Below are 17,282 nucleotides of genomic sequence, written 5' to 3' on the forward strand. Positions count from 1 at the left end.
TTATCTACTTTTATCCTTCCATGAGGCAGCAGCAAGAATCATATCATCTTCTCTGGATTTAATTTTTTTTTCCTCTCACAATAAGTTTATTTTTTTCTAATAGATTAGTTTCCACTTCATGGTCATATGTAGCCTACAAGTTTCTATTTATTCAATATGCAAATCAGCAATAGAAAGTTTCAGTTCAAATTTATTTTTCCCTGTACATGAGAAACTAAGGAGTATAGAGCCACGGATTAAAAGTAAACTTGAACTTTAAAAAGGGGTAAAGGCTGACGCTTCGAATACGTTGAGATGGAGGAGCGTGCACAGATGTGTTGGCCTCAGGCAGCTTGGTGCTCAGTGGGTTGTTAATAGTAGCAAAAATAAGGTTTGCTTCCTTTCTTGAGAGAATACCTTCCCGGACATACCCCATTACAACAAACTGGTAGCAGCACTAAGCCACTCAAGGCCAACACTTGGCTGTCAATCGGTATCATGACTATTCTATTTTTCTGGGTGAAAAAATGTCTCGTAAGGGTTTTTATGCGAAAGGAAGGTTTTTGCTTTAAAGTAAACTAAAAAATAAAATTTCCATTGAGTTTATTGTTATCAACAAGAATAAATTTATATTAGAAAAGTTATTATTAGGGGGGTGGTAAATTGTACTTCTTGAAGCTAACCATAGGTTCCATAGACCAATCTTTGGGACCCATCTCCTTTAAGGGGTGGCCCGGACGTACATAAATATGTACGTACACATATATATACATATATAATACTTCCCGGACGTACATATATAATCAGTTTCTATCCAACCTAGTAGGTTGAAAATTAATTGGCTGAAAACTGATTTTGCACTGTGCTTTAAGTCTGGAGACCAAAATGACCAGAATTCCGTGCCAAATTTATTCCTCTTAAACAACTCCTATCCGTAAAAATTAGGCCCACTACTTGCCAGCGCAAAGCTCAGTAGACTAAGAAATTAAGGAGATGTGACAAAATCTTCAAAGAGATCGTATCACAAGAAAAAAAAAGCGCAAATAATTCTTATAAATTAATTTAAGTTATTTTGTCTGCAGTTATGATCTTGCGCAAGAAAATTCCCTTTTCTTCCTCTTATGTTTTGTTGATAAGCTTCAGTGCGCATTGGAGTTTCGATGTAGGCCTATTGCAAAATAGATACACCAAAAAAGGTCTTGCAACTGATATGAAAATAAACCCATTTCCTAGGAATTCAAATATTTTTCTTAACAAATAAATGGAAAAGCTTATACGTATATTACTAAATATGTTTTGACATACAAAGTACGCAGAAGAATGCAAGTCATTTCCGAAGCAGTATTTATTTACCTTTTTTATGCAATAATAAGATATGGAACGTAATGCATATTCCTTTGGCACTACGTATAAGGCAAAGAAATACACAAAATAAATATACCAGTTACTAGCAGGTTACCGCACCAGCTTTTTTGGTCACAAGTTATATAAAATTTTATCTATAATCTATAAGTTTTTTATAATGGTTATCTATACAACTATTCGGCCTAAGTTGCGAAAGAGAGTTCTGCCGAATCCGATTATAATTATTGTTTTTAGTTTTTTTTTCTCAACAAAGTACGTTTATTTGTTAATTTTATAATTAAAATTATGTTAAAGATACTCAGTTCTGGGAGACCAGTTACTGGCAGGTTACAGGCACCGAGACAGAACGTTTTTTGTCTTAATTTATCACTAAATTATCGTCAGATTTTGTGTTGCATTACGAGTACCTACTTTGGGGCAATGAAAAACGAGATGGCAATATTATTTACATAGACTCAGCTAGAGATTCCAATGGTGCAATTTTCACGTCGATCCGACACAATTTTTGTCAGGTTTTAGGCTATTTTTCCAAATTCCAATACATTTGTTTTCGCAATAAATCTTTCCCAATACGATTAACCAAAATAATAGCTACCATTTGTAAATCAGCTTTAAATCGCAATTTTTCCTCACCTGACAGTTTTTTTTGCTCACTGTGGGCAAGGATTGGTTCTTTACTAGGTTGTCCCAACGGGGCCAATCTTGAAAAAAGTAAACTTAAAAAATTCCAGTGCGTGCACTTCTGGCGTACACTGCTGCAAATCAGTTCCAGTTCATGCACTTCTGGATTTTAGTAAGCCAAACTATCTTTATTTAAAGGCAAAACCCTTTTTTTTAATTTCCGGTCACCTTAAGGTGACTCGGCACCCTAAAATCATATTGCGATTCACAGCGTCAGCTAACCATCTCAAAGACAAAGAAACCACTAGTAAATCTGCCCAGCACCAAAGGGAACTCCCAAAGCAATTTCAGTAAAAATGATAGGGGATCTTAAATGCGTCAACAGTTCGAGAAGCTAACAAGAGGCTAATTTAAAATAAAGGAAACCTATAATATTTTACTAATTGTTAAGCATAGCACTGTCTATTCAGTGTACATACAGCATTAATAGTATGCATTCTGTGACAGCAAGCCTTTCAATCAAAGCAAGTAGCACAACAGGGAAATCTCAAAGCTATTAAATTACCCAATTGATACTCACTTGAACTGATTCTTAATGTTTTCCAAGCAACGACATAATTTAAATGATTTTTCTAAGATTTCTGGGAAAATAAGCGGCAGATTTTAATTAACCACTGTTTATTCGAATATCTTATCCAAGTTCTAGAGGTTATGGCAAGACCGCCGAATCAATTCAAAATAGTTTGGCCAAACAAATAAAAAAATTTATAACGGACGGGGTAGGGTTAATCGTTATCCTTTAAGATATCGACTCTTCTTATATGCAAATAAAATTTACCGATGAAAAGGAGGTGCCTAATGACTTTCAAAGTTTACTAAAACATTTAACCAATTACAATCAAACCTAGGTTTTTAATAAGTTCTGAGACTGTTCCAAAATCAAAATTTGTTCGATAAGTGAATCATATTTCCAAAGTATCTTATCATTCCTATGTAATAAAAATAAAGGATATTAAACAGGGATATTAATTAATAAAAATAAGGATATTATTAATTTAATAATTAATAAGGATATTATAAATAATATCCTATGTAATAAAACAAAAAATGCCCAATGCACTTAACGAATGTTTACAGCACGGCGGCCGGCTCGGTAATGTTTACAGCTAGTCGGCCACACAGTCCTGCGACGCTTGCGTTCAAACACTAAATTTTGTTCGAAAGCAGAGGTATTTAATCCTTAAATTTTCAGTTTGAAAACCAATTTATTTTCGAACAGTAAGAAGTTCGAGAATCAAGGTTTGACACTATCTTAGAAAAAAGGAGGTGAAAATATCATTTTTTAAATCAATATGTCTCTTGGCTTTTCTTGTAACAAAATTATGGATCCTGGTATACTTAAAAGCCTTCCATTAGTTGCACCTTTAAATCAAAGAACCAAACTATTTTCTAGCTTCTAAAATCGTTTCTAAAGAAAAGGGAAGGTATTATCCTTTTAAGTTCGCAAGTGTAACTTGGTGATTCTTCAACCGGCATTGAGTACTGTTCTACATTTGTAGAAATAATTAATTTCTCTTCCGATTTTTTTTTTTCCGATCTTTCCGATTTGATGCAAAATATGAGTAGAAAAATTGCAATCAATCACGATCCAAAAAATAAATTCCAATTCCAAAAAAAGAAATCCAATTAATTCCATAAAGACTTTTATGAAAGTGACTATTTATCAGGTTTTTGTAACATAGAGAAAGCTTTGAGTCCAAACTAGGTTCTGAGACATGTCAAATTTCACTTCGATGACCGGCTCTCACGTTGTTTACGAAAACGAAAATATATATTAATATTTGGCTTACTTTTGGCCAAGTTGGTGGTGAAAACATTTCTTTGACATTTAATTAAAAATTCAATTGAAATATTTAAACAATCATTAAGAGTCTTTTAATTTTCAAGGAAAACTACATAGGTTGTTCAAACTGCTTGAATTTTTTTTACATTCTGATATTAGCGTCAATCTTTCATCAAACGATTTATTCAAAATCATGATTATCGGAATGCTCATGAAAATAAACTTTCAAATTCAAATTTCTGTCCATATTCCATTGTTCAGCTGCACAATGGTCAATAACGTTTTCGAACCGCCAAATAAGCTGCTTCGTCAGCCTTAATTCCCTGATATGTGGGCAAATATTGGGCTCGCTTTGATTTTGGATAAAAATTGAAAAATATGTTTCTTTGGCCAAAAAATTTTTACATAAAATTAAAAAAATCTCCATGTTAATAAACTGATAAAAAAGTTTAATTGGAATTTTTATACTGGTATTAAAAGGAGTCTTTCTCTTTTTTGTTTAATTTCCTAATAAGACTTCGAATATTGTTCAAATTGTTGATTTTTTATCTTTCGATATAAGCGTCGCGTCTTTATCCTAACATTTATTCAAAATCATGGTTCCCGGAATGCTTATGAAAATGCAAATTTTCCTATTTAAATTGATAATTCTATTACATTGTTTAAACAATAGAGTTATCAATATGCTTCCAAATAAGCTGCTTGGTGTGCCTTAATCCCTCCTAAATTTTTAGCCCTATCCCTTTAAATTTACAAGAAGCAAATTCTTTAGAAGATATCAATTTACTTTTAGCCCCAGATTTATTACCATCTCTTCAAATTGACAAGAACCTGATTCTTCAATAGGTATCAAATAAGTTTTAGCACCAGATTTACTACGATCCCTTTCAATTGACAGTAAGCAGATTCGTCAATAAGCATAAAATCACAATTAGCACCAGATTTAAGACTATCCCTTTGAACTGACAAGAAGCTGATTCTTCAATAGGTATTAAATAAATTTTGGCACCATCTTTTCAAATGGACAAAACACGGACTCTTCAATGAGTATTAAATTAGATTTGGTACTATGTCTTTAAACTGGCAAGAAGCAGATTCTTCAATAGGTATAAAATTATATTTAGCATAGATCTCATTAAATTGGCAAGAAGCAGATTCTTCAATAACTATGAAATTACATTTAGCACTATCCCTTTAAACTGACAAGAAGCATATTTTTCAATAGGTATCATATAACTTTAAGCACCAGATTTAGCACCATCCTTTCAAATGGACAAAGCACAGATTCTTCAATAAGAATCAAATTACATTTGGCACCATCTCTTTAAACTGACAAGAAGCAAATTCTTCAATTAGTATCAAATCCCTTTTAGCACCATCCCTTTAAATTGACAAGAAGCAGATTCTTCAAAAGGTATTACTTTACTATCATTTATTTAAATTGCCAAGAAGTGGAATCTTCAATATGTATCAAATTACATCAAACGCGCTAAGTTTAAACAATTATTCATATTCGTCGAGGTTTAGTTTAACAACGCAAATTCTAAAAATTATCATTTCGCAATTGTGACGTTCCCACAACACATTTTAAGTTATTTACCAACAAGTTTACGGTTTGTAAATAGTTCGAGATTTTTATTATCTTTATTGTGCTTATTTGCACAGCTTTTTTTCTGTCTTTCTATTTCACAATCATTATCCCCATTGACCTTTGCCAATTCTTTTTGCTTATTATTCCAGCAAAAATCTGAGCTGCCTAAAGAGTTGGGTGTTAAATTGTTTGTTTAAATTATGTTCAATTAATGCTGGATTTAAAATTAAATCGTTTTTCTTTAGTTTTAAAATTGTTGATCATTGTTTCAACCGAGTTAGAATTTTTTTTTTTCAATTTTAATGGAAGACCATACATGAGAGGGAGGGCAGGTCGAAATCTCTCATCCTATTCCAGCATACAACAGAGGATACTGAGAGTTCCACCAAGATTAACACAAAGGATTGTCCCTTTTGGAAAATACCAGTGCAAAATGTTTGCTTTTTGTGTCTTGACTCACTCACCTCACGCCCCAAAAGTTTGGAAGAGCGATGGAATACCTAAATTCCTGAAATTTTGACAACGATATGCTAATTTACACTTATTACCTTAAACCGCATTGTCCAGCGAAATAACGAAAAAATCCTATAGAATCGCTGTTCGCTGGTCAGTGATGATGGGGAGCCTTGTCAGAAATGCAATTGCAAAACAACCAAATCAGTGGTTTCAGCCCCCCCCCCAACATCTTAAGCCAAAAAGATGAGGGTGCTGAGACTCGGGAAGAGGACTATAAACCTCAAGGAAGACTTTATGGAAGGCCTCAAGGTGATATCTTAACTTTAGTCAACGAGGTATGCTTGAAAACGATTTTGTTTTAAATCTCATTCAAAAAATAAAACGAACTTTACCCCAACCTAAATAGTACTTATCATTAAGTTTATCTTGCAATTTCATATTTGCATAGACCTAGTTTGAAAGATTTATCTTCCTTTTCCCCAAAAATTTAAGTGTTTCTCTGCTTGTCGAGGGAATAGTTTGACCATTTTTAGTATAAATTGAACTGTCTTGTCATACAAACAACAATTCGATTATATGACGTTAGACGATAAATGCAATAAAACAAAAAACTTAGCCTAAATTCAGAACCAAAATCTAAAATCTTTACTACTAGCTTCTGCCATCTATAATATTAAATTTAAAACTACAGATAGCATTACAAGTTTATTAATTCTTCACAAAGTCAATATACATTTCATTCCTTGTGAATTTGTCTTGGTATTTCGTAGAAGACAGAAAAAAAAAAATGTTTTTTTTTACGCGATGTCGGAAGAAGAGGTGATCGCCACATTCGATTGATAGTCAGTGAGTTGTCTTCTATTCCCCAGGCTTAGTTTAATATGAATGTTTAGTATTATAATTGATTTGTTATCATAAGTTATTTCCCAAAAATTAGGTCATCAAGCCATTTGGGATATTATCTTGTAATTGTTCATTTAATGAAATAAATGCAGCTCAAACTTGAAACTTGCAATGACTCGTTACAAAAACAAGTAAATTTAATCTGTTCTAGAATTATGAAAATAAGAGATACACACAACACTTTCATTTTGGGCCCGACTATGTGCTGTAAAGAGATATATACTTGCATTTTCATGTATGTTTCATAATTACTAACGCACCCATGTCATGTGGCTATTTTTTGCTGAATTCCATTTTTCTAGGAATTAATAGTGGATTTCTTAGTCATTCACTGAATCAGAGGGATTTTAACTTTCTAAATCTAGTATAACAAGTAGAGGGTGGTACACGGGACGCGAGGTGTGCTACGCATGGTGCCAATTTCATCACGTGTGGTGTTGTTGATTTTTGCAAACTTGGGCAGAAAAAATCTTGCGCAGAAACAGCCACAAATGCAGGGGTTCTTTTTTCCTGGTGGTGTAATAATAAATAAAAATTGAAAATACTTTCTCGTTTTGTCCCCCCCCCCCTGACTTCCATTAAATGAGCTGCTACAAACGGAGCTAGCTAAAAGTTTGCCTTAGCGGGGAAAATACTACTGCAACTACTACTAACAACTCACTGCACTACCAAGCCATCTGATGCTAACACAGCTAACTCTCGTCCTCCATCCCAATATCTTCAAAGCTTCCCTCTTTACGCCTTCCCAATAAGTTCCAATTTCCCCTAAGTCTTTCCAAACCACCTCCTCCCATTAAATTTGGGGATGATCTGCTTGCCCTTTGGTCCAAGATTGATGTCTGAAAATGACAATCTTAGGCAATCTGTCATCCTTTAACACAGAACGTGTCCCAGCCACCTCAACCTTCCTCTCAGTATAGCCCTAGATAAGAGGATAGAACCGTATCTTTGGTCATCTTGCCGTTTCAAATAGACGGGTATCAAAAAGGATCCGTTGACAGTTCCTCTGGAAAACATTTAACAAACCTCCTCCGTCTTATGGTTTTCAGAACCATACTTGACCATTGTCATCACTTTAGCACCAATATCCTAATCTTGGTTCGCAGAATTATCTCCCTTTTTTCCAAATTTTTTGTTTTTTCAACTGTGAAAGAACACCCTGCACCTTGGGAATTCTACTTTTAACATCTTCACTGCATCCACCATAATTACTAGTCGATGCACTCACCTACCTAGGTAAATGAAACTATCAATTTTCCTCCATCTTCTCGTTATCTCGTTACTTCATATCATATACGAAGCTGGTTTGATGTGAATCAAACTGATTCTCAACCCCTGATTCAGATTCCTTGGTTATAATTTCCCTTCAGAACTTATTGATATCTCTGATTCTTTGGATCCCTGATTCTGATTCCCCTTAAAAAGCTTTTCTCTCGCTCACTAACTCTATTGGATCTGTTGAAACAGAGAATATTGCTGATGAGTTGGACTGAAAGTCAAGGAATTAGAGCGGATATATCTTTATCGAACCTTTCAAAAGGTCCATGTTTCAAATCCATGCTTAACTACTGTCACTACCGTATTTTCGATATTCTAATCTAAGTTACTAATGGATGCACTCACCTACCTAGGTAAGTGAAACTATCAATTTTCGTCCATCTTCTCGTTACTTAACATCACCTTTTCAGCCTCGTTTACAGTGACGGTTCCGATTAGGTAAACTCGTGAAAGGTTCAACCTGACACCACTTTGAGGCCAAGCAAGCAGGATTTAACTAACTCTGAATCATACAAACTTAAGACTCTTTATATAACATGTTGGAGCTAAATATATCACCAATGTACCTGAGCAATGTACAACAAGTACTTTGGTACCAGAGTACCTGAAAATCCCAACACTGAGCAATCGACGCAATCAGAGCTTTATGCAAAATACCTATTCATGTAGAAATGCTGTTTATACATAATTAATTTAAAAAAATGGAAACGTTTAAAAATTTTTTTTCAAAATCCATCTGAAAGTGAACAACCCCTCTGCTTCAGTGAATGACTAAGAAATTCATTATTAATTCCAAGAAAAATGTAATTCAGCCAAAAATAGCCACATAACATGCGTGCGTTAGTAATTATGAACCATACTTGGAAATGCAAGTATATATCTCCTTACAGCACAAAGTATAGGGTCTAACTCTTATTTTCATAATTCTAAAACAGATTAAATTTACTTGTTATTGTAACGAGTCAATGCAAGTTTCAAGTTCGATTTGCATTTATTTCATTAAATGAACAATTACAAGATAATATCCAAAAGGGCTTGATGACCCAATTTTTGTGACATAACTTATGATAACAAATCAATTATAATACTAAACATTCATATTAAACTAAGCCTGGGGAATAGAAGTCAACTCACTGACTATCAATCGAATGTGGCGATCACCTCTTCTTCCGACATCGCGTAAAAAAAAACATAATTTTTTTCTGACTTCTACGAAATACCAAGACAAATTCACAAGGAATGAAATGTATACTGACTTTGTGAAGCATTAATAAACTTGTAATGCTATCTATAGTTTTAAATTTAGTATTATAGATGGCAGAAGCTAGTAGTAAAGATTTTAGATTTTGGTTCTGAATTTAGGCTAAGTTTTTTGTTTTATTGCATTTAAAGTCTAACATCATATAATCGAATTGTTGTTTGTATGACAAGACAGTTCAATTTATACTAAAAATGGTCAAACTATTCCCTCGACAAGCAGAGAAACCCTTAAATTTTTGGGGGAAAGAAAGATAAATGTTTCAAACTAGGTCTATGCACAAATGAAATTGCAAGATGAAATTAATGACAAGTTCTATTTAGGTTGGGGCAAAGTTCGTTTTATTTTTCGAATGAGATTTAAAACAAAATCGTTTTTAAGCATATGTTGTTGCATAACGTTAAGCCGTCATCTTGAGCCTTTCCATAAAGCCCTCCTTGAGGTTGATATGATATTCCTGATTAATATAAATCGAATCATCTTACCTCTCCATACTGAGCAAGAATCGATTTTTTCAACTGCTTTTCTTCTTCTGTATAGCTCTTCACTGAAACAACAGATTGAGCTTGCTTTTCCATTATTTTTGCAATCCTATCATCCACATCAAAAAGGGGCTTATTTTCTTCTTTTGACTGGGATACTTCCATGAGGACATCCCACTGACAAATTATTTCCTTACAAACTTCATCTATGTCAAGATTCTGGAAAAAAAAAAAAACTCACGAAGATAAATTAAACCCTAGGTTCACAGAGCTACATTTTGAGCAAAATAAAACGACTGTTTTGTGCTTTCCATCAGATCTAATTCAGCTGTTGCTATAATTTCAAGTATGATAGCGGCATAATGACTTTTTGAAATTTAGCTGATAACCAAACCTCATAAAAAAAAAAATGTTTTTTTTTACGCCATTCCATGCTACTTGATTTGCAGTTTTTCTGTTTGCGTTTTAACAATTAGGAAGAACCAATTTCGGATGAAAAGTTTTGCTGCATCTACTATGCATAAGAAGTCTTGCATTAGAATATTGTATTTGAGAAATGCATAGGAAGAGCGACTTAAGTCATTTTCCCCCAGGGATACCCATCTCGTGACTTTTTGAAACTTAGCTGCTAACCAAACCTATTAAAGAAGAAATAAAACTTTTTTTTAGGCTACTACACCAATGGCCTAATTTCATCAAAATTCTGGGGGGGGGGGGGGGCAAAGTTGGAGCCACTTTTCCCAAATCAAGTGAAAATGACAGGGAAAACTGAAAAATGAGTAATATATTACCATAAAAGCAAAGATATCATAGGCAGCGCGCTAGCGCTGCCTAAGTAAAGAACGATGTGAGCACAATGTGTTGTTTTTTGGTTTTCCATACCCGGGCACTTCGTATCGAAGGAGTTGTCGTAGAAACTTCAAAAAGGGCTCATTCGATTGGAAATTGGAGTGGCTAGTGCACTTTTGAATAGTCGAAAGTGATTGGAGAGCAACTATCCCCCCCACGCCCATCATTCCCTCAAACACATCCAATCAAAATTTTGAGATAGCCATTTTGTTCAGCGTAGTTGTTTTCCGCATAGAAAATATGTTTTTGAGGAGGACACTCCCCCACAACCCTCAGGGCAAGGGTTTTAAGTTATGTCCTGTGGGCATATAAGGTTTTTATAGAAGGCGGTGTCGTAGAAACTTCAATACAGGCTCATTCGATTGGAAATTCAAACGGCTAGTACCCTTTTTAATAGTCGAGTGATTGGAGGGCAACTAGCCCCCCCCCACGCCCATCATTACCCCAAATACATTCAATCAAAATTTTGAGATAGCCATTATATTCAGCGTAGTTTATTTCCAGATAGAAAATATGTTTTTGAGAAGGAAATTCCCCAACTGCCATTTTGGTGCTTGTTTTAAGTTATGTCCTGCGGGCATATAGGGTATTTATAGAAAGCGTATTCTTAGAAACTTCAAAAAAGGCTAATTCGATTGGATATTCAAAGGAATAGTGCCATTTTTAATAATCGACAGTGACTGGAGGGCAGCTAGCCCCCCCCACGCCCATCATTTTCCAAACACATCCAATCAAAAATTTGAGATAGCCATTTTGTTCAGCGTAGTTGTTTTCCAGATAGAAAATATATTTTTGAGGAGGACAATCCCTCACAACCTTCAGGGCAAGAGTTTTAAGTTATGGCCTGGGGGCATATAAGGTTTTCATAGAAGGCGTTGTCGTAGAAACTTCAAAACAGGCTCATTCGATTGGAAATTCAAAGGGCTAGTACCCTTTTTAATTGTCGAAAGGGATTGGAGGGCGACTATCCCCCCCCACACGCCCATCTTTCCCCCAATTACGTCCAATAAAAACTGTGAGATATCCATTTTGTTCAGCATAGTTGATTTGCAGCTATTAGATATGTTTTCAGGGAATAAACTCTCCCATATCCCTCTGAACAAGGGCTATCAGTTACGCCCTGGTGGCATATAAGGTTTTTAAAGAAGTCGTTGTCGTAGAAACTTCAAAAAAGGCTGATTCGATTAAAACTTCAAAGGGCTAGTACCCTTTTTAATAGTGCAAAGTAATTGGAGGGCAACTAGCCCACGCCCATCATTCCCCCCCTTTCATCCAATCAAAATTTCGAGAAAGCCATTTTGTTCAGCATAGTTGTTCAATTCATCAGCATCGATAAATAAATGAAACCCAAAACGAACAGAAATTACAATAATTAACCGAGTCAAACTCTAAACAAGCAGAAATTTTGATAATAGATGGCTGCATGACTGCTCTTAAAGTTTTTTTTTTATTAATTGTGTTTATTTTTATTGCAATACTGCCCTATATACATCTAAGAAATGTAAGGTAAAAACACCAAGTGTGTCTTGGGGTTAAAAGGCTGTCTGACTTAACAAACCATATCAGAACAATAGTGTGTATTAAAGTCGAGGTGGTTATAATTTTTAAATGTTGGAATATTATCTGAAATAATATTATGTGTGCAGTTAAAGATTATCTACAGTTCTTAACTGTGTAATTAATTCTTACAACTACAGAGGAGGGACATACAATGTATTTTCCAACATAAAGAGGGGTTGGGGCAAAATTGTCTTTTTGCTTATGATCTATTACAATTGAGTGACATTGCAATGGTAGAGGGTTTACTGCCCTAGTGTATCCATGCTCAAGTAGCAACTGCAAAAAAAATGATTGGTAAAAATATACCAATTTTGTCTTAGGCCTTAAGCCTAGAACACACATAGCTTTTTTCAGGTACTCGTTTCAGCAGCCCAGTGGGCAAATAATAACAGTGCAGAAAAGATGTCCTTTCACAAAATAATAAAAACTAAAAATCACGGACACAGACACCATTTGCCAACTTTTGCTAATCAATAGTTGAATGATTGATCTCAACTAATTATTTATTTCTATCATTAATATTGGTAATTTTTTTTATTATTAAAATTTACATCATTTAACTAATATTATTATTCAGATATTTTGAACTTCATGCTGAAGAGAAGAAAACAATTGAGATTACTTTTTTTATGATCATGATGAAAAGTCAAAAACTAGAAAATTTTTCAAGCTCAAATTGGCACTGTTTTCTTTGCAAATTGACACCAAAAAAAGTTACATGTGTTCTAGGCGTTGGAATTGGTAACACTGCTACAGACCCATAGGCAAAATGATATTCCTTTGTGCAATTTTTTGAGTAGAATGATGATTATGTAAATTGTTCACTAAAAGAGAATAGGCAAATGTCAATAAGGTGATGTGCTGTAAGAGAAGTACTAGGCAATACCAATTTGTCACTCAATCATAAACACTTCAGGATGAAATTAACAAGTGCAATTAACAATTAAATTACATATTTTTTGGCCCTGCTGTGTCTCAAGTAAAAATCACTATAACAACATCATATCCAAACATGTTTCTCCCAGTATTTGGGTAGTTTTGCACAATGATAACTACAAGGCACAGTAAAATATAGGTAAAATACATAACATAGGCCTACTGGTAATTTACACAAAACAGGTAAAATACCAATTTTATGGGGGTCTGAAGAGTTATGTAAAATATCTAATTTTATCATTTACAACACTACCCCCAACCCCTTAATGTGCAAATATATAGCCCAAATTAAATATTTCCTATGTGTTTTCTGGTTCTTGATTTTGGGATGGTTCATTTAATTATGGGTAAACAAAAGTAAGGCTCACAGCTTAAAGTTAAACCAACAGTCCTTAATAGAAGTTTTTTATTTTACAGATCTTTATAAAAATTAATTAAAAAAGACTTTCCGAAAAATAACTTTTTCAAAGAAAAGTAAAGGCCATTTAAAACTTAAGCTCAGGAGATACAAATACCTGTTAAAATTCAAACTCAGAACGACAAGTAATTCCTATTAAAGGATAAATGAGGCCCAAGATGAATGAAAACGAAATAAGGAATCATAGCAAAAAGCACACAACAGGTAATAATAAAAATAAATAAATAGATCTGAAAGCAAGTAATGCTAGGACTGAATATGAAAATCTAGCTTAAACAGAACAAAAATAGTATCCTATTGTAGTATAAATGAAACTTAAAACGAACAGAAATTAAATAACAGTTAATGCAAATAAACATCTAATATTTATTTATGTAAATGAATAAATAAATCTTAAAACGGGTGAAGCTTAAGTTGAATATGCAAATCAAGTTTGAATCGAATAAAAATAACTACAAACAAGAGTTTGGGTATCGCCTCACTGCAGAAGCCTAAAACCTACTGCGTCATTGGCGCTTTACTGAAAACAATTCTTTCGTTAATTAAGATTTTAGGGAATAAATATCAGCATATGTATATTAAATTGACAACACATATTTTTTTCAGTAAACTCATTTAAATTTTTTTCAGTAAAATACAAATTATATTCTGGCTTTTAGAAAGCATAGGGGTTTTAAACCCTACTCATATTAATTTATGCTCGTTTTGAGTTTGACTCTAATATTTATTTTAATATTTATTCGTTTTGAGTTTCATTTATTTATTGATACTGATATGGGGTAGTTGTATGCTTGGTAGATTATATGATAGTCCGGACGCCAGGTGTTGAAAGTGTGAATCATACCACGACGGAATGGGGCTGCTACGAGAATTAGCCTACCCTCCACCCCCTAAATTGACCATGTGGATTCAAAAATACCAATTGCACTTGCTTGCGAGTGGTGGAACACTCCGAAACTTGACATTTTATTATATTTTGGTGTTTCATACAAGAAAAGTCATGTTCCACAAAGTTTGAGGTGCAGTTTTCCGCTCAAATAGAAATGCCTAGAAGCCATAGAATGTTTTCATAACAAACCAGCACGATTAGTTGGAAAAAATGGCAGAGTTAAAAAAAATGGCAAAACTATATGAGTCTTGAACAGTCTTGGAAAGTATAAACAAAATCAAATTGAATATTAGATATATAATGATATTATTTGTTGAAAGATCGATCAGTTCAAGATATTTTTTTCACTGAAATTTAATTTTCATTTTCAATGCTGTAAGAACTGGAAAATAATAAATTTGTAATATACGAGTAATTCGTTTTCAGTGAAGCACCAATGAAGCAAAGGGGTTTAGGTTTTCAAACAGTTCGTGGTAACGAACTGTAAGTAAGGAGCGACCCGGCTCAATGGTAACCGAAACTCTAAAAAACGGAATTTTGATACCAATAGATACATCAAAAGAATCAGATTTTAATTTTGAATTCAAATATATAAGTTTCATCAAGTTTAATCTTACCCATCAAAAGTTACGCGCCTGAGAAAATTTGGCTGATTTTGGAAAAAAGGGAGAAAGACCCCCTAAAAACTGTGGAAACTTGATGAAACTCACACCATATTCGGCGTATCAGAGAACCTTTCTGTAAAATTTTCCAGCTCATATCTACAAAAATGTGAACTTTTCCATTTTTTGACAGATGAAATATCACGGGTGCGGCTGTAGTTTTGTGTTTTTTTTTTTTTCCCAATGGGTGATCGTATTAACCCAGTGGTCCTAGAATATCGTAAGAGGGCTCATTTGAACGGAAATTAAAAGTTCTAGTGCCCTTTTTAAGTGACCAAAAAAATGGAGGGCAACTAGGCCCCCTCCCACGCTCATTTTTTCCTCAAAGTCACCCAATTAAAATTTTGAGATAGCCATTTTGTTCAGCATAGTCGAAAATTTAATAAATATGTCTTTTACGATGACTTAATCCCCCACAGTTCCCAGGGGAAGGGCTGCAAGTTGGGAACTTTGCCCATTGCTTGCATATTGTATTGGTTATTGGGAAGTATACAGACATTTTCAGGAAGGATTTTTTTCTGGTGAGGGGGGGGGGTGCTGGAGGAGGGAGTTACTCGGGAGAATCTTTCCGTAGAAGATGTTTCTTTGGGGGAAGGAACATTTCTATGAAGGGGGCGCCGGATATCCAAGCATTATTTAAAAAACGATCAGAAATTAAATTAAAAAAAAAACAAGTTTTTTCAACTGAAAGTAAGAAGCAACATTAGAACTTAAAACGAACAGAAATTATGGGGGGGGGGGGGTGCTGGAGGAGCGGGTTACTCGGGAGAATCTTTCCGTAGAGGATGTCTCTTTGGGGTAAGGTACATTTCTATGAAGGAGGCGCCGGATTTCCAAGCATTATTTAAAAAATGATCAGAAATTAAATTAAAGAAAACAAGTTTTTTCAACTGGAAGTAAGAAGCAACATTAGAACTTAAAACGAACAGAAATTATTACGTATATGAGGGGGTTCTCCCCCAAGTCAATACCTCGCTCTTTACGCAACAGTTTTTTTTAGTGCTTTCAAAAGAGCTATCTATTCTAATTAAACGGCCTTTGTGATTCAGCGGTGTGTGAATTAAAAATTTTTTTAACTTTTAACGTAAAGAGCATGGTATTGACTAAGGGGAGAACCCCCTTATATACGTAATAACATATACGTAATAAAAAAAAAATTAAAAAAAACAAGCGATACGGCTCAATAGTAATCAAAACTTTTAAAAACGGAGTTTTTATGACAATAAATGTATCAAAAGAATGGGCTTATAATGCTGATTCTAAATATATAAATTTTATTAAGTTTAGTATTACTCATCAAAGGCTACGAGCCTGAGAAAATTTACCTGATTTTTTAAAGAGGGAGAAACATCCCCTACAAGTGAAAGGATTTTAATGAAAATCCCATCGTCAGATTCACCGTTTCAAAAACCCCTATTACATAGGTTTCAAGCTCATATATACAAAAATCTGCAAATTTGTATTTTTTGCCAGAATAAAAATATAAGAATATAGAAGTTAGTCACATAAGTTAATTTGTAAATTACATCAGAACCAAATTTAGAGACAGCAATTAAGCAAAAGAAAAGTAAAATTTTTATGCAAATTTTGTTTACTTATTCAATGACGGTGAGCCAAAATAAAAGCTGCATTAACTAAAAAACGATCAGAAATTAAATAAAAAAAATAAGTCTTTTAAACTGAAATAAGGAGCGAAATTAAAACTTAAAACAAACAGAAATTATTCCGTATATGAAAGGGGCTGTCCCCTCCTCAACGCCTCGCTCTTTACTCTAAATTTTGACTCTGACTCAAAAATTTATATTTAAAAACAATAAAAAAATTTATCCAAACGAGCGAAGCGTTGAGGAGGGAAAAGCACCTTTCATATACGGAATAATTTCTGTTCTTTTCAAGTTTTAATGTCGCTCCTTACTTTCAGTTTAAAAAACTTGTTTTTTTTTATTTAATTACAGTTAAAGAAGGGGGCAGCATTCAAATTTTGTTTGTAGTGAAACTATATTTGTCTTGACTGACCATGGAAAGAACTAATAAATTAAGCTGAATATTTGATGCATAATGATATTAGTTGCTGAAAGCTCATTAGTTGAAAATTTTACTGTAATTGTAAAATTTATTTTCAATATTAAGTACAAAAGAAAACATTTGTAAAATAATTCGTTTTCAGTAAAGCGCCAATGACGCAGTAGGTT

At 33.8% G+C, this 17,282-nt stretch overlaps 1 protein-coding gene across 1 annotated transcript in view; it reads right to left on the minus strand.

The window, feature by feature from the left end:
* The window catches only part of LOC148952489 (coiled-coil domain-containing protein 43), a 66,683-nt gene that overhangs the window by 24,987 nt on the left and 24,414 nt on the right, over positions 1–17,282 (minus strand). Inside the window, exon 2 of the mRNA XM_089088986.1 lies at positions 9,780–9,995. Coding sequence (XP_088945112.1) covers positions 9,780–9,995 — 216 coding nt within the window. The remainder of the gene's footprint in view (positions 1–9,779; positions 9,996–17,282) is intronic.

This window comes from Artemia sp. Qi Xiang Cuo, chromosome 5 (genome assembly GCF_049724085.1).
Source record: "Artemia sp. Qi Xiang Cuo chromosome 5, ASM4972408v1, whole genome shotgun sequence".
NCBI lineage: Eukaryota > Metazoa > Arthropoda > Branchiopoda > Anostraca > Artemiidae > Artemia > Artemia sp. Qi Xiang Cuo.